Source organism: Sporobolomyces koalae, assembly GCF_050403365.1.
Source record: "Sporobolomyces koalae JCM15063 DNA, S_koalae_JCM15063T_v1_ctg13, whole genome shotgun sequence".
Lineage (NCBI taxonomy): Eukaryota > Fungi > Basidiomycota > Microbotryomycetes > Sporidiobolales > Sporidiobolaceae > Sporobolomyces > Sporobolomyces koalae.
The window spans coordinates 115,595-142,254 of record NW_027481758.1 but is presented as its reverse complement, the minus strand read 5'-3'; the positions used below and the strand labels follow the sequence as shown (position 1 = coordinate 142,254).

Here is a 26,660-nt window from a genome sequence, read left to right as displayed (position 1 = left end):
GTTTGTTGTACGGATTCATCCCCCAAGTCGAAATTTATTTAGCTCTCTCTTGAATGTGCAACTGTAGAGAGAATGAAAGAGCTGTTCTATTGCAGCCGAGGTACTGCATTTAATATTCCGTTTCCAATGTCCTTTCGAGGGCGATTCCGTTCCTCCGCCTAGTTCTGTTCCTTGATGCCTGACTGTGTTGTTACCGTATGTCACGGTCATGAACGTCTCAGCGCAGGCAGTCGATCGCGAGGATTCCACTGTGATTCTGCCACGCCCATCCTTGATCACCGAGAAATTCGGTCGTGGCTTGTTCGAGCCTCAATCGTCCTGCCGCCTCGCCCTTGTCTGGAGCCGATGAACCACTGTGCTTCTGTTGACCAATCACGATGTACGCAATCCCGCGGAACTGTTGCGCTTCGAGTTTGAGCAAGAAATCGCCCATGAAACTGATCGCTTCGTCCGTGTGTAACGCGTGCAGATCGAGCGCGACTTCGGTACGTTCCTCCTCGGTCGAGTGTCGCTCGCTCGAGGGTAGCATCGAAGTGTTGATGACTCCGAGACAGATGCCTCCACCGCGTTCTTGACCTTTGACCTTGCGGTCGGGCGCGTCATCAGTCGACCCCGATCGGCCCTCGTTCTTGTCGATCGCTTCCTTGAGCACTCGTTTCCTCTCTTCGACAATCCGCAACGCCGAGTCCCGTCCCTCGATCGCGACCTGTCGACTCCAGTCTTGCGCTTCGCGGCTCCACTTGCGTGCGCCTGCACCATCGCCCCGCTTGAAGCACTCGGCCGCTTTCGCGAGACACTTGTTGCGGTTCGCGCCGAGCTCGAGGAAAGTTTGGCGATACCGGATGTACAGGTTTGCGAGCGATTGACCGGTCGGCAAGGTCGGCAGCAGAGCTGGCGGTCGCAAGGTGATCCGAGCCGACTTGCGGGGTTGCGGCAGTCCGTTTCGGTCGATGCTGTTGGGCGGAGGAGGAAGTCGAGACGCCGGAAGCGGAGCTTGGACCTTCTGGCCAAACTTGACTGCTCCGGAGAACCGGGTTCGAGCCGGATCAAGTTGCACAGTTCGATTCGCGGTGGGCACCCCAATCGGTCTACGCATGCGAGGGGCGTCACCGAGAGTAGGGAAGTCGAGCTCTGGGCCTTCGTCGGGACCCATTAAGGAAGGCCCTTGCATCTGCATTTGCCGTTCGCGAGTTCGATTCTCGAAATCGGCACGCATGACCTGTTGTCGGCATTTGGATGTGAGTGAGCACTGGGACACTGCGAGAGAAACAGTAGGACTTACAGGAGGAATCGTATGGAGGAAATCGCACCGTCCATCGCCCTTGAGGCAGTGGCCCCTCAGCCAGAACCTGCAGACGAGGGATCGTGATCAGACTGGAGAAAATGCGGAGGTCAAGAGAGCACCGAGAGATAGGCATACTTGCAAACGGCCTTGCCGACATCATGCGAGAATTTGCAGTCGCTTCTGAGGCAGTTTCCGACGAGGTAGAATCGACAGACTCTGCCTCCGACTCCCCTTCCTTCGGCCCCAGAAGGCGTTTCCATCCTTGACCCGATCCGAGTTGCACCTCGTCCACCGTCACCTCTACCAAAGCCGTCGAACGAGTCGCGCGAGATGACGAGCGGTCGCGAACCTGAACTCGCGATCATGCGGTTTTGAGGCAAGCCGTCCAGGAGCGAGCTCATGTCATGCATGGGCGGCGGGCCTGGAGGTCGATTGCCGATCTGGCGATCAATAATGTATTCGATGGATCGATCGACGTCGAATCCAGTTGCCGTGAGCGCTTCTTCAAGCAGTTCCTCCGACACGTCTGAATCGGCAAAGATCGAGTGCAGATGGTCGAACGGTGTCATGGCGTACGCACCGATTCCGCCCAGGCCCGACGAGCCAGACAGTTGGTTCGCGAAGTCGATCGAGGGCATCTCTCCCGGTGCAGGACCCGGCAGGGTGATGAACGCGGGTCCTGGCGCCGAAGGAACGGGTCGGAGGCCACCATGAGTCGGAGTATGCGTGCCATCTTGCGGGTGGTAAGGCGATTCGTATCCGGAACCTCCGACGTACTCGCCATACTCGTTGATGACGACAGGTGCGTACTGCGCGTGCGGGTAGTATCCTCCATCTGCTGGGTCTGCCCACTGTGGTTCTCCTGGGTACAGCTGATCGGCCGGGACAGGCGGCGGGTAATACGGGCTCGCTGCCCCGTTACCAGGATGAAAGACTTGGACAGGCTCGTGCGGAAGAGGCGCGTCATCGATGCGGGCTGGCGACGAGACATCGTCATCAACGGAGCCATCGTAGTCGGGACCGCTCGAGTCGGAAACGTCGCCCCACGGAACTCGTGGTCCTTTGGTCTTGTTGGCTGCGAGCGCTGCCTTGACGTCAAGTTGACGAGGAAAGTAGCTCGGCGACGAGACGGCCGAGCCAGGAGCTGAAGGCGGGACAGAGTGTCTAGGAGTACTGAGGGGCGAGTGGTTGAGGGCCCAATTCTGCTGGGCTTGCTGTGCGGTCATCGGCATAGGGCTTCGGACTCGGTTCGGAGTGCCAGGAGTCGAAGGCGACGCTTGGCCGCTTGCGGATCCTCCCGGACGGAACTCGCTCGCATTAAGCGAGAACTTGAACGCCGTCGAGTTCGGATTGAGTGCTAGAGCAGCAGGCTTGGGGGATGACCAGGGTGAGCCGGCGGGCGAGCGAGACGAGGCAGTGCTGATACCCGAAGATAGGTTCGGGTTGTTTGACGGCGTGCGACTGCCCGGGGTCAGGGCTCCCGAGGTGCCGTGTCGACGGAACGATGATGAACGAGAGACGGAAGGTCGTGCCCCAGGAGTGACGGAACCGTGATTCGGGAGCGGGGGAAGTGGATTGCCAGACGGATGGACGTCCTCGCGATGGCGATGGAGCAAATTGAGAATGTGCGAATCAAGGTTGACGTGATCTCGCTACCAGAGATTGCAGGCGTGTCAGTCGCGTTTACCCCCCGAGACCCTGCCACGACAGGAAACTCACCTCGGGCAGATGCAACAAGCTCGTCAAGGTTTCCTTCAAAGCATCAGGCATGTCGTCCTCGTCGATGTCCGGGTCCTCAAGCTTGTTTACGACAAGCTTTGTCCTGTGCAGCAAATATGATGAGTCAGACATAATGCAGCAGCCGCGAGGACGAAATGGGCATGTCGAACGCTCACTTTTCGTCATCCGATAGGTCGTCCGCGACGGAGGAAGTTGAAGTACCGCTCTTGCCTCCGGCGTCTTCGTCATCGGTCGAGCTGCTGACCTCACTCGGAGCTTTGGACGAGGAACCGACCGACGCGGCTCGGCTCTGCGCGAGTGCCAATTTGCGCACGCTTGATTCGAGGAGCGAGATCGAGTTGGCCGGCGGCAACGGCTGGGGAGGACTCGTGTTCGTTCTGCCCTTGCCATAGGTCGAGAAGAGGTAATTGAGCAGCGCTCGGGTGTGCGTGTACGGGTTGTCGAGCATGGCAGCGAGCAGGATGTGGGCGGATTACGTAGGTCGTGAGAAACGAGAGGAGCGGGTCTCGGAAGCAGGCAGCGCGAGTGCGCAAGATCGCTGTCAAGCCGAGGTTACCTGTGCAGCGTGTAAGCGACGCGATCAATGCATGAGAGGGCGAGCATGCGAGGGCGGCGAGAGGTTCGGGTGCACTCACGCGTAAATCAAACGGCCGTAGCAGAGCGGATGCTACCTCCTTCCTGCCTGTACCTGTACAGGAGTACGGCTTGCTGCTGAGCGCACTCAAGCCGCTACCCTCGATTCGCGACGAGGGGATGCAAGCGAGACGACCGCGAACCAGCTAAACGCCAATGTGGGACTAGAGGCTCTGTCATGAAAATTTCAATGTTTACCATGACTCAAACGGGCTATTTGTACTAACCTAAGCCAGACACTCCTCGACCTGCACAGAAAATGGGACGCGAGACGGACAGAAAGTCATTGCCTGCATTTGTCGTGCACAGCGTTCGATCTGCTGACACCTCGCCATGGCTCAGAAAGCGCAGCCACCAAAAAGCAAAGTCGACGCCGGCGTTACAAGCGCCTCGCAAACCAAGAAACGTCCGGCTGCGAGCGAGATCGACGACATCTTTGCGAAGAAACCGAAACCTACCTCTGCAACGCTCGAGGCTGCAGCTCAAGCTACAAGCACGAAGCAGAAGAAGAAGGACAAGAAGGGCAAAGCCAAGGCAGCGCATGTCGTAGACGAAGAAGCTCAGTCGGAAGGAACGGTCGTTCAACCTGTGCCCAAGAAGGCACCCGAAACTGTGGTCGACACGTCCAGTGCGATCGAGGCGTACAAGCCTGCAGCGGCTCAATCGATAAAGAAAGCCAAGGACATGACGGATGAGGAGAAGAAAGCGGCAGAGGAGGAACAACGCTTCCGGGACAGTCGGGGTACCAGTAAGTCTGCCAGGCCTCGGAGCCTTTGAAGACGTCAGCATACCATCTCACTGATAATGCCTCCAATTCCCACAGGGAAGAAGACGGAGGATGGCCTGCCCATCTACGATACGGCAGAACTCAAAATCGGTCTCGGCGGCGGTTCGTATATTTCTTTGCCAGTGTTCTTCATACCACGGCTGACCCCGGCTACTTTGACACCAATGGATCGCAGATACCGAGCTTTGTCCGTTCGATTGCGAGTGCTGTGAGTCTAGAAGGCGTCTTGAGCCCAGGTGAACATGCTCGCTGACATTCTTTTCTCTCTTGTCTGTCTCCCACCCCGCGCTACAGGCTTTTAGACGGCGGCATCTCGTCGGCATCGACCAGCGACTCATTGCGCATCCGTATATTGTTGTACTATCATTTGCAAAGCTTCGCTTGTCCGGGGGCGTGTTGTATCCCCGTCCGAGGTCTACACGCTTGGTCGCTACCTTCCCTACTTAGCTTTGAATTCTCGGTTCTTGTCGATTGTTATTCGGGAAGGTCGCGGGTCCCAGCGCAAACAGATTCCGAAATGATGTCAACGTCACGTGCATGATTTGACATTGACCATCTACCTGTGACCCGAATCTCCATCGGCCCTTCGACGCTCTACTACTTTCCTGCTACAGCGTTTGGTGCTCATGAATGGCCATGACTCGTCAGAGTCGTCCTCGACTGCAAGCCGCTTCTCGATCTCTCCGGAACCGCGTCCTCCACTTTCGCCGATCAAGTCTCCCGATTCGACCACTTCGCTTCCACTCGCCCGTCCAGTCGTACCGCCGCTGGCATGCATGAGGTTCTCTCCGCGACCGTGTGTGAATCAGGCTCTGGTCGACGCCCTGAGACCCCTGCGCGATTACCGATTCGCGGAATTCGGCTGTACGTCTGTTGCTTCTCACTCTCCAAGGTGGGATATTGAGACGAAATGGATCTTGAGTTTGCACAGCGCAGAGTCCCGAAGCAATCTCGTATTCGACAGCACTTTCGGCAATCATTGCGACCCCGTTCGTAATCGCTTCAGGTCAGGAAGCGCGGCAAATCAACAAGGTACGACACTTGCCCGGTTCGCCGTACCTTACAAGTAACAGGGACTCGTCGCTCTGAGCAGATCGGAGCGAAACTTGCCATCAAGATTGACGAATTCATTGCGACGGGACAAATCAAAGAAGCGGGTCAGCTCGAGCTCCGACTGCTTCTCTGCTCCTGCAGCTCCTGACCCTTGCAGAGGCTCGCTATCAGTTGAAGTTCTGCGGAATGAGCGCTTCATTGCGCTCACGTCCTTGATGACGGTACATGGCGTTGGTTCGCGCACAATTTGCTCTTGTCTATCTTGTCGAGCCGGTTCCGACGACTTGACTGAACTTCCCCCTCGCTTGACAGGTCACACGAGAGCGAAAGAATTGTACCAGGAAGGGTTCCGCTCCGCCGAACAACTGCGGAGCACTGGCAAGTGGGAGAAAGAGTTCCGATATCACGACGATATTCAGGAGAAGATCCCACGCCGTGAAGTCGAGAGCATCCATGAATTTGTGCGGATACAGCTGGACCGAATAGAACCAGGAGCGTACACTGTGCTCTGTGGAGGGTCAGTTGGTCTTCCTGAATGTTCAAACAGAGTGTTCGTGCTGATCATCGCGAGGTGCAACAGCTATCGGAGAGGCAAGACCGCATCGAACGATGTCGACATCCTCATTACGTATCCTCACCAAGATGGGAAAGAACGCGGCATTCTCCGTAGACTAGTGCATAGGCTCGAGGTGAAAGGTAAGCTTCTACCGCCGGCATCATTCTCCAACAAGTCCAGAGCTCACACTCCCAAATAAAAAGGCCTCATCCCTCCGAATGGTGTCTTGACTTTCTCGCAACCTGCGACTTTGCGAACGACCCGAGCAAACAAGCGCGCTTCGTCGTTCGACTCGCTTGACAAAGCGCTCATCATCTTCAAGCATCCCGCGAACGGTACCACTCGCAAACGCGATTACTATCGACGTGTCGATCTCATCGTCGCAGCTTGGGACAATTGGGGAAGTGCCCTCGTCGGGTGGACCGGAGGAACTCAGTTTGAGCGAGACTTGCGCATTCATGCGGAACACTTGTCAGTACTAGTCTCATCTTCTCGTATACCTTTTTCTCGAGAATTCCAACATTCGACATTTATCGTCAATCAGGGGATACAAATTCGATTCTGGAGCATTGCGGAACCGAACAACGGGCGACATTGTTCGTACCATGACCGAGAAGGACGTGTTTCGAGCATTGAAACTGAAATGGATTCGTAAGTGCTCTCAAGACCCCCACTCAAACGACTCTTGCCCAAGAGTTGACAGTTCTGTCGTCAATGATGAGCAGCACCAGAAATGCGAAACTCGGACCCTTGATAGCCAGACGGACATCTTTGATTCTTGTGATGCATTGCTCCCCCTTTCCTCCCTATTGTCGCATTCTCATTCTGTTGTCGTATCAATATAAAACATATCGCATGCGCATGGAAGTTATAGCTCGAGTCTGGTTTCATTTCATTGTTAGACGAGGACTAGGCTTCAGCCCGATTATCCGCGTTTACGTTTAGCGAGTGAGACTCGCTCGATAGACTTGGCTCGTTCCGAGCGGAGAAAACTTTTACCAGTCTCATCTCTCATGGCAGCAGATCAAAGAACCCCTTCTAGGTCCACGAGGACTAGAGAGAACACGCACAGAGAGCAGGAAAATGCGTCCGAAGTTGCGAGGCAAACCAAAAACTGATCAAAGCACAAGCTAGACGACGAAGGTAAAAGGTTTGAGATCCAAAACGGAATCTATAGTAGGTGACATGGGAAGATTCCCAGGAGAAAACTTTAGTGATACAAGGGGTTGGTGCCGACTTGATAGGTGTGGCAGAATTAGTAGAGACAGATGATTATGACCCATGAATGAAGGGCAACGGAAATAGTTGGTGACAGGGAGGGCAGGCCGGATGCACGACGGCGAGACTCGAGGTGATTTGGATTTTCTTTTCTTTCTGAAATTCTAGTGTTGAAGCTCTTGACCCTGAACGATGGTCGCGAGAGGCTTCGACATGGAAGGTGAGCGAGAGTGACTCGCTCGAGGCGAAGTGGCCTATCAAGAGAGAGAGAATGAGATTTCGTTGCGCTTTTCTAGGGTGCGGAATGAGAAGAGGCGAAGAGGCGTACCATTTGACCTTGACCATTCTCGTAAAGATGCATCGAGGAAGCACTGGGGTCGTGAGCGGCGGGATCGTTGAGCGAACCTTCGGGTCTCCATCCACCTCCAACGGAACCCAAGACCAGAGAAGGCACCATGGCCACTGCACACGAAAAATAGTCTGTCAGTTTTGTGTCGTTCTGAATTCGACACCGAGAGACGAGCTAACTGAGATGGGTAGGAGAAATATTGGCTTCGCGGAGTTGACGCGTGCGGGACTTGCGAATGATCGACGACGCGCGAAGACGACCGCCTCGGATCGTCGAGTAGGTCTGAAGGTTGTCAATCGTCTTTTGGATTCCTCCGCTCCACTTCTTCTCCTCGATTTCGCTGACGACCATGGGCAGTTCGGCGTTCGGGTCGGGGTAGATGCGCGCTTTGATCGCCCAGCGTTCGAGGGGTTCGGTAGGAATGCTTCGGATGAACGCGCCCCACGGGATCGCGATCAGACCAATGATGATACTAATTGCCCAATCCCGGCCGTTGATACGCGTGACTTGGAACGCGGCTCCGCCAAAGTTGACAATGATTGCCTGGCCACCGATCACTGCACGGAAGAAGAAGCAGCTCGAGTCAGTCTTCTCGATCGACTCGAAAGATGAGATAGAGACTCACTGATGGCAAGGATCACGAGCAGGTAGGGGTTGCGAAACATGCGAGTGAAAATGTTGTAATGGCGATCGAGACGACGGCAATTGATCATATTGACTGTACACAGGCACAGATCAGCACCCTGGAAATAGAAAAGCTGAGGAAAATGTAGCGAAAAGCAAGTCCTCACAGATTTGCGAAAAGACGAAGGCGTTGAAGACGAGGGTGTTCAACTCGTTCGTCTGTTCGATCCGAGTCGCTTCGTCGGCCGCATCGAGTCCGAGAATTTGCTTGCCCGCAAAGTGTAGGACCAGCGCCGGCACCGTCTTGTAGATCGCTTGTCCAATGATCATTTTCCACATTTCCATGTTGATCAAAGGGGCCGACTTGCGGTCCGGCTTGCGGTCGAGTGATTCCGGGTCGGCAGGATCGGTCGCGAGGGCAAGGGCGGCAAACGTGTCCATGATGAGATTGACCCACAGCAGTTGTACCGCCGTCAGGACCGATTCCTCCTCGGCCGAAGCGACCGCCGTAATGAACGTGATGACGACGGCACAAATGTTGACCGACAGTTGAAACTGGAGGAACTTGCGCACAGCGTCGTTGACACAACGACCCCACATGATGGCCGACACGAGCGATGCAAAGTTGTCATCCATGACGATAATGTCGGACGCTTCTTTCGCAACTTCGGTTCCGGCGATACCCATTCTGAGAGGAGGCGACGAATGACATCAATCAGGTTGTTCGCGATGGCCGAAATCGAGATACCAGAACTTACGAGAATCCCACGTTGGCAGTCTTGAGCGCCGGTCCGTCATTCGTTCCGTCACCCGTGACACCCACGACTTCTCCTAGAGATTGTAGCGTCTCGACGAGGACCTTCTTGTCTTCTGGCGAAGATCGTGCGAGGACTTGAAGGTTCTGAACGATCTCGAGCCGTTGCTGTTGAGTAAGTTTGCGGAACACGGGTCCCTCCATGATGATGCCTCCTTTCGAGAAGATTCCGCACTGAGTGGCGATTGAACGAGCAGTCAAGACATTGTCACTGCGATAAATGCTCGTCAGTTCACCGCGTTTGCAAAAGAGAAATTCGGGTATAGAGGGATTCGAGCGCTCACCCAGTACACATCTTGACCATGACACCAGCTTTCTGACAGGTCGCGACTGCTGCGGCGACACCTTCTCGGAGCGGGTCTTCGATGGCAGTGACGGCGATGAGGGTCAAGTCGGTGAACAAGTCAGCAAAGTCAACATTGCCTTCGTCGTTTGCGTGAATGCCAGGTGGTGGCCAAGACGGGAAATCCTTCGAGCAGAGAGCGATCGTGCGCAATGATTGACACGCGTAAAAGATGATTGTACGCGAGATGTTCGATCTCGTTTCTTCGGTGAATTCAGCGGTCGGGATGTCGGCCGACTCATCGGTATCATTCGATTCTCCTCGGTTCTCCTCGACGACTACGTGACGTGTGGAAGCCTTGGCGAGTACTTCGGAAGCACCCTTGAGCAACAATCGGTACCCTTTGCCACCTTCGAGTTCGACGACGACTCCCATCGACTTGCGTTCGGACGAGAAAGGGATCATTTGAACGATTTTGGCGTTCTCCCTGACGGATTTGTAGTGTGCCCAGCCCATCTTTTGTCCAAACGCCATGAGGGCAGTTTCGGTTTTGGAACCGACGAATCCTCCTTCGGCGCCCGTCTCGTCAGTGCCTTCGAACGCGGTCGAGTTGATCACGATCGAGTCGTTGAGCAGTTTCGCGAGTGCTGGAGTGACGTGCGAATTGATATCGTGCATCTCGGTTGGGAAGTCGAGTCGGCCCTCGCGTCGAGCCGTCTGGGCGGCATCGGCGGTCGCGTCGGAAGACAAGTCTTCGTTCGTGATTGTTTCGGGATCTCGGTCATCGTTTGCGTTCGTGCGCTTCGAGTTCTCGGCGAGTCGGTCGGCGAATTTGAGGTGAACTCCGATCGAACCCGCAACGACAGTCATCTTGTTCGTGGTGAGAGTACCGGTCTTGTCGGTGCAGACCTGAGACGGTTTCGATTGACACATGTCAGAATTAGCCGGTGGGTTTGACAACCATGAAGAGTCCCCTTACGCAAGTAGCATTTGCCATCGTTTCGCAAGCTCCGAGGACACGGACGAGGAGGTTCATCTTGGTCATGCGACGTGTGGCGAACGCGAGAGCACTGTCAAATGCGAGGCGCAAACAAGATCAGTTTAGCCAGTGTCACTGTGACCCATGCAAGGAGTGGACTGACAGCGTGACGGCAAGGGGCAGACCCTCGGGAACGGCGACAACGACGACAGTGACCGAGATAATGAGAATCTGGATGAAATTCTGAGCCTTGTCGTTGGCAGATCGATCCGGGTCCTGCTTGAGACCGACAAAGAAGCGGATCATGAGCGCCGCAAAGAGGACGAGACCGGCGGCGGAACCGAGTTTGGCAATGAGTTCGGCGAGGTGGTTCAGCTTGATTTGAAGAGGAGTATCCTGTGCGTCTCCTTGCAAAGCTGCGGGTCGTGCGCCCGAGTCAGCGTGAGGCTCTACAGTGTTCCAGGTAAAATGGACTCCACTGGGGACTCACACATCATGATTCGACCATGGAACGAGTTCCTGCCAACTCCAGTAACGACATACTTGCCAACGCCTTCAAGGACTTTGCTGCCCGAGATGAGGAACGGGTCGACTTTTTTCATCGCCTCTCCGCCCGCCTGAATCTCTTCGAACGGAGCTTTCCGAACTGCGTCGGATTCACCGGTCGCGCCAGACTCGTCACAGCGGATGTTGTGACCAGACAGGAAGACGCCGTCGACGGGGATGATCTCTCCCGGTTCGAGGAAGAGGATGTCGCCGACGAGCACATCGTAGACCGACATGAGCTTCTCGGAACCGGAACGGAGGACCTTGACATTTCTCGCTTCCTTCTGCGCGCTGTGAGGAGTGGACGCAGGGCGCATCAGCTCGGACGATCAAGAGAGAGAACGAGGTGTGGGGTTCAACCGTACTTGAGCTTCTGGAATTGACGTTCTTTCTGCCAATCGTTGAGAGAACCGATCAAGACGACGACGAGGATAGCAATCGTGATGGCAACTCCCTCAACCCAATCGACTTGGGGGAGTGTGCAGACTCCCGGGGTTTCGGGACACGCATTGGATGGGAAGGTGTCAGGGGGAGTACCCAGATCTTGGTAGAGACCGAGTGCGAGCGAAACGACGGCGGCGACGGACAGGATGATGAGGACTTTGTCGGTATAGGCGGCCCAACACAGTTGGAGGAAAGACTTTGGCTTCTTTGATGGGACGCGGTTCTCGCCATAGACGCGGGTACGATCGCCCTCTTCGCCATCCGTCAAGCCGGTGCGTGGGTCGGTGCGAAGTCCCTCGAGAAGTCCCGAAGTGCCACCAAGGGTCTCGAGGTGAGAGAGCGACTTGGGGTCGATCAGGTTGTACAGGGACGACGGGACAAACTCGCGCGAGAACGGGCCCATCTGGTCGGGAGCTGGGTCGACAATCTGCATCGACGCGGCGGGCGATTCGGCGCCATCGTCGTCGTTCGTCGATTTAGCGCGTCCGGTCCATGGCAGAGGGATGCCGAGGAACTTTTTGCGCTGGCCGGGGAGGTGCAAGTCGGCTTCCGTGTCGGTGATGGCGGCGTCTCGCTCGAGGCGGCGGTTCTCGTCGGCAGACCGGGTGCCCTTCTCGAGGTCGATCGGCGCGGCGGTGGATGCGCGGCGATCGTCGTGCGAGTCGGACGATGCGCTATCGGCGACAGTGGAGGCGAACGAGGGCGAGTGCGAAGGCCGGCGCCCGTGTCGCCGCTCCATTTGCCGGCGCGTCCCGTCGGGCTAATGCGAGAAACAATAGAGCGGAGCCGGGTCAGCGAGTTGCGGTGCGACGATTGGGTGAGGGCGGTACGATGAGCAGGCGCGAATCGCAAGTCGCAAGGGGGAAAAAGGCAAAATTGCCGCCAAGCCTTGCCCGCGCGGGATCCACGCGCTCTCAAAGGCGGTGCTATCGCTTGACGTGCAAAGTACCGTCCTCGGCAGACTACGAGCAAGAGGAAAACGGAACAGCAGATGGATAAGACTCACGTCGAGGTTGTCCCGCAGCGCAGTCGAGGTCTTGTGGGGGAAGAGCGGCTCAGTCGAGAGCGACGGCGAGGGCGGATTCACGTCGCTCGTCTCGGAGGGTGGGCTCGTAGGCGTTGGAGTTGACAGAAACGGGTACGAGCTCGTGGTTGTGCCTTGGGGCGAGTGGCGTGACGGCGAGTCGGGTTCATCGTGAGCGGCTCGAGGGGCGGGCGAGAGCGCAATCGACGGGATCGCAGGCGGCAGGTGACTGTCTGCCATTGCGATTCACTCGAGTCGAATGAGCCACAGTACCGTGAAAGAGCTGAAAGAAGCAAAGCAACGGGAGAGGGAAACGGGAGGCGCACGAGCGCTCAAGAAAATTGTCTTGGCGTACGTGCGGCGCCTCGATTCGATTTGCACCGCATCAGCGCACTCTTCCCCGTCTCGCGCAAACAAATCTCGTCCGAACGGCACCGCCTCTCGACGAGATGCCTTCGTTTGCAGAACTTCGCGCCAAAGCAGTACGTCGTGGCTTTCACTGATCCTTTGCACCGCCTCTTCACCAACTCGTCCACCGCCCACAGGAAGCTGCCGCATCGACTGCAAAGGAAAAATCGCACGCCTTGACCTCGAGCAGCTCAAAGTATACTCCTACGAGACCACCCCTCTCGAGCGGTAGCAGTGCGCACTCTTCGGCGACGAGGTCCACTCCTCCGACTCCGCGCCCAACAGGCGACGCACCTCCGCCTCGGCTACCTCCACCAAGCCGCACAGCCTCGACAACATCTCTCGGCGCACATGAAATACGACCCGCGTCCCGCCTCGCTGCGACGCCAGTTACCGCGACCCCGCTTGGCCTGCATCCCGCTGCTCCCACTGCGCAGAATGCCGCGAAACCGTTCAGTCGTTATGACGAGCGAGACAAGGCGAGCATGTTTGCCGCACTCGACCTCGTGAGCTGCCTCCACGGCAAAATTCGCTCCTTCGATCGCTCATTACTAAGCTCTTGATTCGGCCAGTTCTTCAATTCCCGCTTATCGGTACAAGCCACCGAGACCGATTCAAAGCGAGAAGTAGATCAAGTGCAAGTGACAAGACCGAGAACCCTTGCACCGAAGGAGTCCATTCCGCTTGGGCTTGAGCGCGTCTTGCCTCTTCCAGCTGCTCCAACCGCTCCTCTTGCGACTCGACCTCAGACCGCCGTCCCTTCAACTCCCTCCTCTTCGACCGTCTCTCTGCCGTCGTACCCACCTCGAGAAGATCCATACTCGTGCGCAGCGCTCGCGCTTTCCGACTGGATCGAGTCGCATCCGTTCTCAACGCCCTGGTTTACCGATCCTGCGAATCCGATGCCCCCACCATTGCAACGTCGCAGTGATCACCAATCCTCCTTCTCGTGGCAACAACGCAACTCGTCGAAACAGTTTGTCGGTATGACTCTGTTTGGAGATGCCAGTGCTGCGTGGTACCGCATCTCGTGGGATGTCACACTTGACCCCGATCCGAACCGGTTACTTGATTCTCTACGACGCGAAGCGAGGTACAGACCGAGACCGTCTCCTTGGGATGGAGCAAGGTTGTATCACGCGCACGAACTGTATGGACCTCGAATCGCTCAATTCGCTCGACACGCGGTTTCGAACCAAGGTCCAATCGCGAGAGGAGAATGTTGGGACCTCGCACATGAAGCGCTCAAGACAGTCGCGAACGAACTAGATCACTCCAACTTGAAACCGTTTGTCAGTATAGGTCGTACGCATGGTCAACTCTTGTACTGGGCGAACGCGCAAGATCCAAGTCATGGACAATGGTTCGGAGGTGAATTGTACGTTCGAGAAGGAGACATTGTCGAATGGAGATCAGTCACGATTCGCGAAGCGGGTGCGCCGAACGGCAGCTATTCAATTCTCGGCGATCCTGATGTACGCCCCTTTTTTCTTTCTTTCGAGAGTTCTCATGAGTTGACCCCCACTCTTGTTCGGATTTTGTTACTACAGCATACAGCCATCATTGTTGGAACGGGATCTCCAACCTCTTTACCAGAACCTTCACCCTCACTCTCGGATCCAGCTCCTTACGCCCCTTCATCACTCACTTGCCTCACGGTGGTTGAACAATCTCTCGGACAGATCCCAACTGCACGCACGTATGATCTCTCGCACTTCTCAAAAGGAGAGATTTGGATCTATCGTCCGTGCGGCATGAGCGAATTGGTTGGATTCGATCGAGTGGAAGCCAAGTGGCCTTCTCTGGGAGATCATGGGACGGGAGGGATCGAGACGTGGCAGGTTGGTGACCTCGAATAAAGAGAGAAATCGCATCGTGGTCTGTCGTATTTCCTGCTCAATCGCATCTAGAGCTCTCTCTTTTCTTTCGCGACTTTGGGACCGAGATTGTTGCGTGAGAGACAGACGATATTTCAGAGGCAAAAGACTAGGTACACGATTTTATTGGAAGGCTGTTTCCGATCCAAAAGGAGAAGTTCTAAGGAGAGACTGCGAGGGAGAAAGAGAGAGAAACCCTGGAGAAAACCACGAAACCAAGAGAAAATGAGAGGTGTAAAAGAAGGGGGCACTGCTTAAGACGAGACGAGGTTGAAAGGTAGAGAAGGCGCGTTGCGCAGAAAAGAAAAACAAAACGAGAGGGGAAATACTCGATTCTATTTTTTCTGTCTCTCTAAGCAGAGAGGATCTGGGTGAGGAGCGCAAGGTGTTCAGCCGAGAGTTGGTCACCCTTGGCTTGCTTGAGTCCCTCGAGGATCGCAGCCGAGTCTCCGTTCGCGAGCATGTCGGCAACCGATTGAGCGAGCGAGTGAGTACGAGCCGACTTGACGCGCGACAGGAGGTCCGACTGTCCCTTCTCGAGCGCCGACGCGACCGCTTGGTCGTTCGAGGCATCGACATCGGCCGCAAGGACGCTGTTGACAATGTCGAGGCGGGCTTGACGGGAGAGAGCGGCGTCAGCGGCAGCGAGGCGACGGAGACCGTCCTCCTCGGCGAGACGGCGGCGGAGACGCCAGTAGAAGTAGCTAAGCGAAATAGCAGAGTGTCAGTCTAGCTGTCACCGAGAGACGCTGGAATGCCTGTGTGCAGACTTACCGACGAGACTCTTCCCAGACGAGACTGCGGGAGATGGTTCCCTTGGCCTTCATGCGACCAGCGCCTGGATTGCAAGAAGAAGTAGCAGTCAGTAACGTACACAGAGAATGGGCGAGGTTCAGATAAAGCGGCTCACGATCGTGACTGTCGGCGATTTGAAGCGCGACTTGGGAGTAGAGCGGGTACAAGATCTTCTCGCGCGAGGCAAGTTCGGCCTTGGCGGCAGCGGCATCGGCAGCCGAGAGCGAAGCGTCGGTGCTCTTGACCTTGAGCGAGTGGTAGGTAGGGTCGAGGCGGTCCATCATCGCGAGGAGCTTGTCCTTGCGAAGCTTGATCTCGACGATACCCTCGGGCTCGAGGACACCAGCACGGGCCGTCTCGTCGGCGTACATCTCCATCATGCCGTTGGCGTTGATCGAGGGGTCGAGAACGACCCAGGCACCACCACGGACTGCAGGAATAGGAGGGGATTCAGTATAAAATCGCAACGATCTCGAAGCGTCTCAGGGGCAACGCACGTTCTCCGTTCGGCACGATGTAGACAAAGACGGGTTGCTTGTAGGCAGAGAGACCATCGACAATGAGCGAACCACTGTAAGGACCGAAGCGAGAGATTGATCAGCTACGAGAGCGCGAAGACACTGGAGAACAGTCGGGGAGGGGACTTGCCGCTTGAGAACCTCGTCGAACATGTCTTGCTGTCCTCCCGAGAATCCACGCCAGTTGGCGAAGATGATGAGAGGAAGACCTTCGCGGTTCAAGTCGGCGATGGCCTGACCAGTCTTGAACGCCGAGTTGGGGTACCAAACTTGACCAGCCTCCATGATCTTCTGCTCCATCGAGGTCGGGTTGGCAGGGTCGGCGGGGACAACACGCTCGACAGTACGGGTCTCAACAGCGATGGCACCGATGGGGATACCTCCAAGGCGAGCGCGACCAACGACCTGGTTAAATGATCGATGGTGTGAGGCGCAGGACAACGATAGGAGAGCAGGCAAGAGAGCTTACGACAGTCTGTGCCCATCCAGAGAGAGTCTCCTGGAACGAACCCTTGTCGAAGAAACCGCTGAGCCACTTGCCGTCGGTCTCGTCGGTCTTTCCGGCAAGGAACCAGCGGGGGTCGTACGCGCCCTTGATCGGCGTGTAGTCGATCGATCGATCCCAGTGGTCGACGGAGGGAAGGATCGGGAGAGGCGCTCCGCGCGATTCGGGAACGTACGCGAGCCATCGGACGATACTGAGGACACCCTCGAGGTCGTTCGCGGCGGTAAGGTGCGACACACCGTTCTTGTACATGATCTGGGTGCCTCCGAGCTGCAAGTTGGACGAGTAGACCTCGCGACCGAGGACCTTGTTGAGCGCGCCAGCACCGGTGAGGATGATGGGCTGGCCCTCGACTTGGACGGCACGTTGTCCGAGACGGACGAGGTAGGCACCGATACCAACCGAACGAGCCGTGACGAGGGTGATGGTGAAGATGTCGTCGTACGCGCGCGAGGTCTCACCAGCGATCAAACCGGATCCCTTGAGCGACTCGACTCCGAGACCGTCTTGGAGACCGATGATGTCGGTGATCTGGTAACGAACCTCGCCGTTCTCCTCGATCTTTTGAGTGATGACGGACTGCTCGCCCTTGTTCTTCAACTCGCCGAGTTTCTCGGGAGTGAGGTACAAGTATTTGAAGCCCTTCTCGGGGCGCGAAGCGTCGATCCACGCAACCTGGAAGATGTCGAGGATCTCCTCGGCAATACCAAGACGAGCTCCCGAGTTGGCCGAGAGGTAGATGCGAGGGAGACCGAGCTTGCGGGCGAGCTCAGTGACGGCGAAGAAGTACTGGTCCTCGGCAGGTCCGAAAGATCCGATCTTGAAGGTGATGTCGTTCGCGATCACGACGACACGGCGACCATTGGGAGCCTCGGGGGTGAACGCGGTGTAGACCCATCCGACCATACCGATGTTGTTGGTACCAGGAGGACGCGAGACCTCCTGAGGCTGACCAAACTCGTCGAGGACGAGCTCTTTGGCGATAAGGGGCTCGGTGGGAGCGGTCTTGCCGACGGCCTTCCACTGCTTGCGGATCGCTTGACGGAAGAGATCGGGGAAGTCGTAGGCGTACGTGGTGCCGACAACGTGAGCCTTGTATCGCTTGGGCTGGAGCCACTCCTTGGTCGGGTACGGCGAGTTGACAGGCTGGAGGTGGAACGCTCCTTGCGGGCCGATCGACTTGAGGATGACTTCTCCCTTGTCGGTCATAACCTCGCGGTACGCCTCGTACTTGACGACGAATCCGGACACGTTCTCGATGATGGCGCGGATGGGCGTGATGTTGCCTTGGGCGTCCTCGAGAACGATGCGGATCTCGGCACCGGTAACGCGGAGACGCCAGAATCGCTTGCCGTGGCGGTCGATGAAGCCGGCGAGGGCGGTCTGAACCTCCTCGAAATCGAGACGAAGACTGTAGAGGAAGTTGAGCTAGATTCGACAGGACAGGCAATGTAAGCGAAATCAACGTCGACTGTCTGGAAGGGGAATCATAGCAAACTAACCGAGATGTGGTTACCATCGGCAGCACGACGAGAAGCGCTGACGACCTCGAGGGTGTCGAGCACATCGGTAACGAGGCGGTCAGACTCGGATACGAGGTAGTCGGCAGTCTTCATGTTGCCGCGGAGACGGCCGGGGCGGACGAGCGCGCGCACGAAGAAGCGGCAGTCGGACGAGTTGCCCTTGGCAGTCGCGTAGTAGATGTGGATCTGTCGGTTCTCGGCGGGGCAGGGCTCGAGGTGGAAGTTCGAGAGACGTCCGAGTTCAAGCTGGAACGCGAGCGCAGGCTCGATGTCGCGGATCGTCTCGAGCTCCTTCCAAGTACCGTCCTGCTTGCGGAGAGTGTAGTACGAAGGGTACTGACCCTCGCGGCAAACGAGGAGAGTGAGGCGTCGCAGGCCGTGGCGGTCGAGCTTGTCCGAAGCGGCGTTGACGTACTCGGCGAAGCGGGCACGGAGCTGCTCCTCGTCGACCGAGTTGACGTTCGAGGGAACGGTGAGGGCGACGTTGAGGACGTTCCACTGTTCTTGCGAAGAGGCCGAAGCAGCGTGAATCTTGCCCTTGGAGCTGTCGGGGAAGTGGCGCAAGACGGTCGCGATCTGTTGGTCAAAGTCGTCGAGGGTCTTGACAGCGAACATGGCACCGTAGCGGATCGGCTCCTGCTGAGCGTTGTTGAGGAGGAAGGTCAAGTCGGAGTACGAAGCGGCGCGTTGCGAGGTGAGGCCAGTCGAGGGCGTAGGAGGCTGCGACTCGGACGAAGCCTTGCGCATGCGGAACGACCAGGCGACGGTCGCGGGCTCGTGGTCGGCCGGGTCGGCCTCGACGTGCTCGAGCGAGAGAACGTTGTACGATCGGTAGGCACGGCGAACATAGGTGTTGAGCGCAGCGAGAGCGACCCATTGGTCCTGGTGCTGGAAGAAGCCAGGGAGGACATCGAAGACGGTGAAGCGCGAGTCGATGACATCCTTGAGGATCTCGTGCTTGGGCGATCGGTCCGACGAGGCAACCTCTCCGTAGGCGGTCGTAGTGACCGAAGCCTTGAGGATCTGCTCGAGCTGAACGAGACGCTCGTCGAGCGAAGGAAGCTGAGTGTGGATGAGGACCTCTCGGGCCTTGAGAGCAACCTTGGTCGTGGCCTTCGAGTCGAGCTCGGCGAGGTCCTTGAGGACAGAGCTAAAGGTCGCCTCGACAAGCGGAAGCGCATCGGACTCTTTGACGAGCTCGAGGAGGGCGAGGACGAGGGAGTTCTTCGATGCGGCCTTGTAGTGCGAGAGGACCAGTTTGACGACCTCCTCAAGCTTGTCGCGGTGGGTGTCACGGAGCTCGAGGACGACATCGTCATCGCGGCCAGAGAAGGGTCGCTCGGTGAGGTGGTACGCGGCAAAGACGCTCGCGATGGTGTACCACTCGTGTTGCTTGAGTCCAGCTCGGTAGCGGTTGACAACATCCTCGAACGCGACAAGGAAGTTGCGGACGGTGGTCGCCTCGCTGGGACGAAGGTCCTCGAGGGTCGAGTCGATGGCCTTGCGGCAGCGGGCCGAAGGGAATTCGGCGCCAGCAGAGTGGGCAGCGTCGATCGATTGGCGGAGCGAAGCCTCGAGCTTGGCGGGGATACGGCCCGAGAGAGTCGAGAGGACAGCGTTGGCCTCGCCGTACGGGAGCTCGGGGTTACGGAGAACGGTGACAAGCTCCTTGATCGAAGCCATCATGATCGCTTGGTTGTCGTAACCGGCGAGGATGTTGCCGAGAACTTCCTTGAGGTACGAGAAGCGCTGGTGCGGCTTGGTTCCGACGATGCTAGGAAGTCCGAGGGAGGGAAGCTGTCCATCGAATGGCTTGGCGTGCTGGACGCGCGAGGGGTCGTCGAGCGAGAGGATACCGATGATGTCTCCACCTTCGAGAGTGGCTCCCGGCTGCTTGATGAATTGGGCGATACCGTCTTCGGCAGCGACAAGAGGCATGATCATCTAGGTACCACGAGGGCTCGTCAGTCTTTTGACATTCACATGCTCTGCCTGGAAGACGTGTTCGCTCACCTTCATGACTTCAATCTCGGCGTAGGCTTGTCCCTTGGAGATGTGCTCGCCAGACTCGATGAAGTATCGGACGAGTTTACCAGGCGAAGGGGAGCGGAGCTGAGTCGGGTCGTTCTCCTGCGCGATGAGGACCGTTCGCGAATCGATCGAGAGACGAAGGGCACTGCTCAAAATGCGGCACGGTCAGTGAACGGTCGCAACAGCAGGCTGCAAGGAATGTGCGACTGACCCAACTTCCTCCTTGGCGTAACAGGTGTAACTCCTTCCGTCGAGGAGGACGAGGAGACCACCGTCAGCGAGAGGCCTCAAGCCGACACTGACAGAGGAACCGTTGACGTAGATGCTCCACGAAGTAGGCGACGAGCGACTCGCGGTGGCGCGGTACTTGACGTCTTCGAGAACGAACTCGAGGGGAACGACGGTCGCGAGGAGTTCCTTCGCAGGCGATTGACCCTTCTCGAGGATGCGCTTGTACTCGGCGATGTTGGCCTCGGAAGCGAGGTGAGCCTTGGTCGCGGCTCCGCAGATGATCGCGAGAGTCGTGTCGGGTCGCTCAGCGGTGAGACGAGCCGAGATGAGGTTGTCGAGCCAGGCGGTAGTGATCGTGTTCTCCTCGAACGCCTCGGTTTCGAGCAACTTGATGAGGTACTCAACGGTGGTACGGAAGTCACCTCGAATCGACAATTCCTTGAGCGCGACAACCATGTTCTTGCGCGACTCGGAACGGTCCGAACCGTACGCGAAAATGTGACCAAATTGCGAGTCGGCAAACTCGTGAAGTCCTCCGGCGGTTCCGACCGAGAAGTATCCCCAGACGTTCGTGCTCGAACGGAAGTTGAGTTCCTGGAGGGTTCCAGACGAGGGCTTGAAACCAGCATCGGGGTTCTCGGCGGTGATACGGACAGCAACGACGTGACCCTTGGGCGAAGGCTTGCGTTGGGTAGCAGCCGACTCGGGGTTCTCAAAGTCGAAATCGATGGGCGAGTGACCGTGAGGGGCCTTGCCGTAGAGCGTACGGATGTCGCGAATGCGGTGGAGGGGGATACCCATCGCAATCTGGAGCTGGGCAGCAGGCAAGTTGACACCCGAGACCATCTCGGTCGTGGGATGCTCGACCTGTAGACGGGGGTTGAGCTCGAGGAAAGCGAACTTGTCATCGGCGGCCGAGTACAGGAATTCGGTGGTACCAGCAGAGACGTATCCGACGAGCTTGGCGAGACGAACAGCAGCCTTCTCCATCTCTTCGAACTTGTCGGGGCCGGCAATGGTGACGGGGGCTTCTTCGATAATCTTCTGGTGACGACGTTGCACCGAGCAATCACGACCGAAGAGCGAGATGGCGTTTCCGTACTGATCGGCAACAACTTGGACTTCGAGATGGCGAGCGGCACCGGCGAGCTTCATGATGAAAACGGGCGAACCTTTTTATCGAAACAAGCGGACTCGTCAGCAGCCATTCGGTCCGTTTTTTAGGGGAGGAAGTCTCACCAGGAACCTCGGCCAAGACGGCACCGAAAGCTTGCGTGAAGTCCTCCTCCTTCTCAACCTTGCGAATACCCTTTCCTCCTCCTCCTTCAGAGGCTTTGATCATGACGGGGTAACCAATCTTCCTCGTCTTGATGAGACCGTCTTCGGCCGAGTGAACGCAAGCCTTCTGGTAGACGTCGTCTGCAACGGTCACGTAACCGTCCTCGGAAAGGATGGTCTCGTCGACTCCGGTTCCGGACCAGTCCATGCAGGGCACTTGCGCAGATTGAGCGACAATGGTCGAGGAGATCTTGTCTCCGAGCGAGCGCATGGCAGATCCAGGAGGACCAATGAAGACGATCTTGTGTTTCGAGGCGGCGAGGGATTCAGGGAGACGAGGGTTCTCGGAAGCGTGTCCCCTACAGGAGTGGCGATTTGCTCGTAATCAGCTCCGGTTCACGTCGTGTGACAATTCGAAGAAGTGCTCGACTGACCATCCAGCCCAGACGGCGTGAACGCCAGCGCGTTCGGCGACATCGACAATCACGTCGACGTTGGCGTAGTTGTTGTTGTTGGTTCCTCCTGGAACTTCAACGTACTGGTCGGCCATCCTGATGTAGTCGGCGTTGACCTTGAGATCCTCGGGCGTCGCCATGACAACGAACTCGACGGCGCGTTCGGAACCGAAGGTCTCGTACGCCCATTTCCGGACCGATCGGATCTCCTTGACGGCAGCGATACCTAGAATGAGCCGAGCGGGATCGAGTCAGCGACACCTCGAAACGAGCAGGCTCTCTAGTGGACTGACCGTTGTTGGCGATGAGAACCTGATCGAGACGGTTGAATGCGAGGTTGGGGAAGGCGGTGTCAATCAACGATCGTCAGCGCTCTACATCGCGCCCAGAACGTGAGATCGGATCCTGAGCAGGGCTTACCTTGGTGATGACAGTGTGTCCGCCTCGCGAACGAACGAAATCAGCAACCTTGGACGGAGCTGCTGCCTCTAGCGAGTTTCCACCTAAAAATCCCAAACGCTGCCACGCGTCAGTGAAACTGTCCGGATGCGACGTACGACCTACCTAGAGCAGCTGACCGATGAAGTGTTGCACTTTGGAGTGGTCCCAGACAAACTCCTCGTTGTCTTGAGGTTCCGAGACTGCGGCAGCGTTGCCGTTCGCATCCACCTTCCCCGAGAAGCTGAATAACGAATACACAGGCGTTCACAGTCAGCTAGAGGAGCAAGACCTGTGATCGGGAGCGACTTACGGCATGTTGGGCGAGGTGTGAAGGTGGAGTGGGGGAAAGAGCGGAACCCGGGCGAGGGGCACAGACAGGAACGGGAGATAGAGAGAAGGAAACGAGCTGCGTATAAGGTAAAGAGATGCTCAGGCAAAGAGCTCCCGTTAAAGTGTGCGAGAAAGGTGGTGTGCGGTGGGGTGGACGAGTGTGAGGAGAGAACGAGCGAAGACGGCGCATCCCGAACCGAATAAAATCCTCAAAGTCAATTTCCCAACCGCAGCCGCCGAGCCGTCGCGCCCGAACCTCTCACTTTCAGCAAGTGGTCGAGCTACGAGCATACGATATTTGCAAGACTGTCCTGTGTCGATCCCTCGCGCTCCGAATCAGCCCCGAGATGCCGCCCTCGCTCATGTTTCGCCGCCCCAACTTTTTTCGCGAATTCATTTTGAGCGTCTCCGCCTCTCCGGGTCCCGCTGCGCCCGGCTCTATGATAGTCTCTCTCATGGCTCTTGTCTTATTACAATTTGTGTATTTCTACTGTCAATTTACAAGATTTCCTTTTTCTAGTTTTCTAGAGAAAGAAATTTTCGAGAATGCGCCTCAACTCCTCTGGAGCCTCCACGGCGTGCCAGTGTCCGACTCGCTGCATTTCGACCACCTTGACGTTCGTGATCGTATCAGCAAAGACCTTAGTCGTCTCGGGCGTCGACAAGTAGTCGTCTACTCCCGCGACGACCAACGTTTCCGCTTGGATCTTCGAGTAATCGGGGTCTTGAGCCCGTACCATAGCGAGACACGCCGCAGAGTACGCCGCGGGATTTGTTGTCAGGACGAGCGCACGCACGAGCGCCGCTGTGAGCGGCGAACTCTGCCTCGAGGCGGGAGAGATTGCCGATTTGACGATTTCGGACACGATGGGGGAAAGTCCGCCGTCGAGTACCGCCTGCGATCGTTTCTCCATCACTTGGCGGTTCGAGGGACTGAGTGCCTTCATCGCGCCCAACAAGACTGTCCCGATCGAAGTCACGAAAAACGAGACACGCGTGCGAAATCAGCTCTAGGTTCGGTTCGAGGTCAAAGCAGCGAGCTGTTGACGCAATCTCCTTTCGCGGGATCTACAGCTAGAACGCAAGGGGGGCGAGGGTTAAGAGACTCGAAGCGACCACTCACCGAGTTTGTCGAGCCGGTCCGGATACCTCTGCGCAAACGTCGAAGCGACGAGCCCGGACATAGAGTGGCCGACAACTCCCGCCGCTCGCTTGACGTTGCTCCAGTCGAGAACTTGTCGCAGGTCTTCGACGAGGTCGAGAAGCGACAATTCGGAGCTGCCTTCGTCTGCGGCATTGGCGTGCTCGCGCGAGAACGGGGACAGGCCGTGTCCGTCGAAATCGTAGCGGATCAGGGTGAAGTGGTCTTGAAGCTTGGACTCTGTCACAGTCGCTTGCCAAAATGTGGTCGATGATCCGAGGCCGTGTATGACTACGAGATACCTCTCTGATCACAGGTCAGCCAGTCCTGTTCCGCGTTGAGTACAGTGTAACGTCACTGACACACGATTGCCGGTGCATTTTCTGCTTTCGACTCTGCAACTTCCACGTAGAGCTTCTTGCCCGAAGCGAGCTGGACCACCTTGGCGTCCTGCAGACGGGGGCTAGACATGTTCTTCTGCCGAGTTCGAGGGTTTAATTGTCAGGCGAGTGGGGATCCAGCTGTTTGATGTAGCTTCGACACTTCGGCACAGATAGATTGCGTACATTGTTTATCACAAACTCTCAATCACTGTCGTGGGAACAAGGCGAACGAGCGTTTGCGAGCGAGCGAGAGAATGCCTTCGCGATCGGGAACTGCTCGCTGTCGGCAAAATGCTAAAGCGAGATAGACAGGGGCCCATCATTTTGCGGGCATATCGTCTTTCTCGCGGGCAGGTCTGGTTCTAGCTTTGTATACTGGGCAACCAGGTCTTTGTAATCTTCCCGAGGCCAGGAAGCTCTAGCGAAATTGTTACGGGCCCTAGCAGAGCGCTGCGCGCCATGCATGCGTTGATCCCCCATCATCAATGTCTTCGTCAAAGGCTTCGTGAGTTAGCGTGTCAGATGCCGGTCGTAAGGGCGGAGAGTTGAACATCCAGTGGTCCTACAGAAAACAGGACCTCCTCGTGAGGGTGCGGTACCAGAACCCTCTTCCACCACCTCCGTTCCCGCCCCGACTCTTGCACGTACCGACCACCCCGGCTCGATATGCATCGTACGCGTTCCTGAACCCGCTCCAATCCGAGCGCGAGCTGCCCATGATCCTCGACGGTGAATTGGGTCTCCCGCTCGAGTACGGCAAGTCGCGATCTACGAGCGCCGTCGAGGCCGAATACTGGCTCGGGAACCGCGACAGTGAGTACACGAGACCTCTAGACAAGCCATTGCACAACAACAACGACTGACGCGAGTTGCTCTCGCCCAGTCATCGCACCGCGCAAGACTGTTCCGCAACCGCTCGCCGACGAGGACGCGTTCTTGTTTGAAGAACCTACGACGCGCGCGGGAGGATCGAACGGAGCAGGTCCAGGTACGGGACAGACCGTAGGTTCGGGAGCATCCGCCGCCGCGACCGAGAGCAAAAAGGTCGATGTCAGTTGGCTCCGTCGTACCGAGTACCTCGCGAACGAGACGGCCGTCGGAGGCAACAAGCCTACTCAACTGTAAGTAGATTGTTCTCTTGTGATCAGTCTAACCTTCGCATGCTGATTCGCAACATTGTCTCTCTGTCTCGAACAGTGCGCCGAAACGAGAACCGCTCATGCCGATCGGTCCTCAAGATCGAGACTCGCGCGCGCGCAACATTGCCGCGACATTCGAGACAGCACACATCCCGCTGACCGAGTTGCGTCACCCGACGAAGCAACATTTGACCGCGACCGAGGCGTTCGATTTCTTGCCCGACAGCGAACTGTGGGCGCACGAATTCGACTTTGTCCGGTTCGGAGAGGACCCGATCGATCACAAGACTGTGAGCAACTACCTTACAACTCGCTCAACCCAGGTTCCCCTCCGTTGAGCTTGTTTTTCTGATTCCCTTGCCTGTGTACACAGGCCGATCTGAACCGTACTGGACCGGATCCACGAGTTCCACGTGCCATCTTCCGAGACTTGACGGATTTGCCGCGGGGTGAGGAACGACTCGCGTACTACCTCCCGCAGGACGATGCGACCGCGAACAATTACACGGGTAAGCGATTCGAAGGCGGAGTCAGCGAAGCAGAGGTTCGTATTTGTCACTTTTCATCTTGCCCCGTCGTCCAAGAAACAGGTCGCTAATCTCTACATTTCGGAGGGATTAGACGTTCGATTTCCGATGGACGCGAGATTACGAAGTCGCTTCGACTCGAGCGATCGAACACGAGTACGTCGTCTCGTTCGACTCGGGCACGATCGAGGAGGATGGTGCGACCGAAGCCGAAGTGCAAGCGAAACCCGACGCGATCAAGAAGCGCAGAAAGGGAGCGTACTACGTCCCGGTGCAAGGTGTCACCGCGTTGAGGAAACGACGACCGAAAGTGAGCTCTCTTGAAAAACCCACTTGCATCCTTTCCCCCTTCGGAATTTCTCACCGTGTTGCTTTTGTCACCATTGATCAGAAGGGAGAAGATCCCAAGATTTTCCCCGAAAGTGTCGACGAAGACACTCAGTTCTGGGACGGCATCTCGGTTCAGGTAACGTTTTACCCCTTCCGCACTCTCACAGGTGATCGCAAAAGCCTGACTTTGTCGTGTTATGGGTACAGCTCGTGCCGAAAGAGGTTGTGCTCGAAGAGGAGAAGCTCCAGTCGTGGGCGGCGTACAAAGCCGAGGTGGATCAACCGCCAGCAGAAGACTGAAACAAATAGGCCTGATGGCAAAAACTCGATACATTACACAGCTCGTATGTGCGCGCAATGAGCCAAACATGCTGTCGTCTTGTCTATTGCGGAGAGTCCCATCAGGCGCATGA

At 56.9% G+C, this 26,660-nt stretch overlaps 7 protein-coding genes across 7 annotated transcripts; 3 read left to right on the top strand and 4 right to left on the bottom strand.

Moving 5' to 3' along the window:
- Positions 1-217: 217 nt before the first annotated feature.
- JCM15063_001309 (uncharacterized protein) lies at positions 218-3,473 on the bottom strand (the record flags this gene model as incomplete). Its single annotated transcript, XM_076678278.1, has 5 exons — positions 218-1,219; positions 1,283-1,349; positions 1,421-2,937; positions 3,005-3,107; positions 3,181-3,473. The coding sequence occupies 5 exons, from the start codon at positions 3,471-3,473 to the stop codon at positions 218-220; spliced, it is 2,982 nt and encodes a 993-aa protein (XP_076534538.1).
- A 518-nt stretch (positions 3,474-3,991) lies between these two features.
- POL4 (DNA-directed DNA polymerase IV) lies at positions 3,992-6,808 on the top strand (the record flags this gene model as incomplete). Its single annotated transcript, XM_076678277.1, has 11 exons — positions 3,992-4,406; positions 4,482-4,547; positions 5,094-5,309; positions 5,377-5,477; positions 5,539-5,602; positions 5,670-5,732; positions 5,811-6,015; positions 6,079-6,194; positions 6,258-6,525; positions 6,599-6,705; positions 6,780-6,808. 11 exons carry the CDS (start codon positions 3,992-3,994, stop codon positions 6,806-6,808), a joined length of 1,650 nt encoding a protein of 549 aa, XP_076534537.1.
- Positions 6,809-7,436: 628 nt separating this feature from the next.
- PMC1 (calcium-transporting ATPase PMC1) lies at positions 7,437-12,575 on the bottom strand (the record flags this gene model as incomplete). Its single annotated transcript, XM_076678276.1, has 12 exons — positions 7,437-7,526; positions 7,601-7,734; positions 7,801-8,178; positions 8,247-8,339; positions 8,413-8,933; positions 9,004-9,270; positions 9,344-10,251; positions 10,322-10,412; positions 10,485-10,737; positions 10,812-11,158; positions 11,233-12,071; positions 12,318-12,575. The coding sequence occupies 12 exons, from the start codon at positions 12,573-12,575 to the stop codon at positions 7,437-7,439; spliced, it is 4,179 nt and encodes a 1,392-aa protein (XP_076534536.1).
- A 209-nt stretch (positions 12,576-12,784) lies between these two features.
- Positions 12,785-14,602, top strand: JCM15063_001306 (uncharacterized protein; the record flags this gene model as incomplete). Its single annotated transcript, XM_076678275.1, has 4 exons — positions 12,785-12,817; positions 12,881-13,249; positions 13,316-14,218; positions 14,294-14,602. 4 exons carry the CDS (start codon positions 12,785-12,787, stop codon positions 14,600-14,602), a joined length of 1,614 nt encoding a protein of 537 aa, XP_076534535.1.
- A 370-nt stretch (positions 14,603-14,972) lies between these two features.
- Positions 14,973-22,712, bottom strand: ACC1 (acetyl-CoA carboxylase ACC1; the record flags this gene model as incomplete). The annotated part of the gene is made up of 15 exons (XM_076678274.1): positions 14,973-15,324; positions 15,395-15,458; positions 15,531-15,845; positions 15,913-15,986; positions 16,064-16,338; positions 16,403-17,866; positions 17,941-19,905; positions 19,975-20,137; positions 20,204-21,395; positions 21,463-21,860; positions 21,936-22,182; positions 22,250-22,268; positions 22,377-22,459; positions 22,535-22,638; positions 22,708-22,712. The coding sequence occupies 15 exons, from the start codon at positions 22,710-22,712 to the stop codon at positions 14,973-14,975; spliced, it is 6,720 nt and encodes a 2,239-aa protein (XP_076534534.1).
- A 539-nt stretch (positions 22,713-23,251) lies between these two features.
- JCM15063_001304 (uncharacterized protein) lies at positions 23,252-24,339 on the bottom strand (the record flags this gene model as incomplete). The annotated part of the gene is made up of 3 exons (XM_076678273.1): positions 23,252-23,688; positions 23,851-24,159; positions 24,231-24,339. 3 exons carry the CDS (start codon positions 24,337-24,339, stop codon positions 23,252-23,254), a joined length of 855 nt encoding a protein of 284 aa, XP_076534533.1.
- A 397-nt stretch (positions 24,340-24,736) lies between these two features.
- Positions 24,737-26,547, top strand: JCM15063_001303 (uncharacterized protein; the record flags this gene model as incomplete). The annotated part of the gene is made up of 8 exons (XM_076678272.1): positions 24,737-24,756; positions 24,820-25,064; positions 25,135-25,372; positions 25,449-25,680; positions 25,764-25,934; positions 26,012-26,227; positions 26,309-26,383; positions 26,455-26,547. The coding sequence occupies 8 exons, from the start codon at positions 24,737-24,739 to the stop codon at positions 26,545-26,547; spliced, it is 1,290 nt and encodes a 429-aa protein (XP_076534532.1).
- Positions 26,548-26,660: the final 113 nt, after the last annotated feature.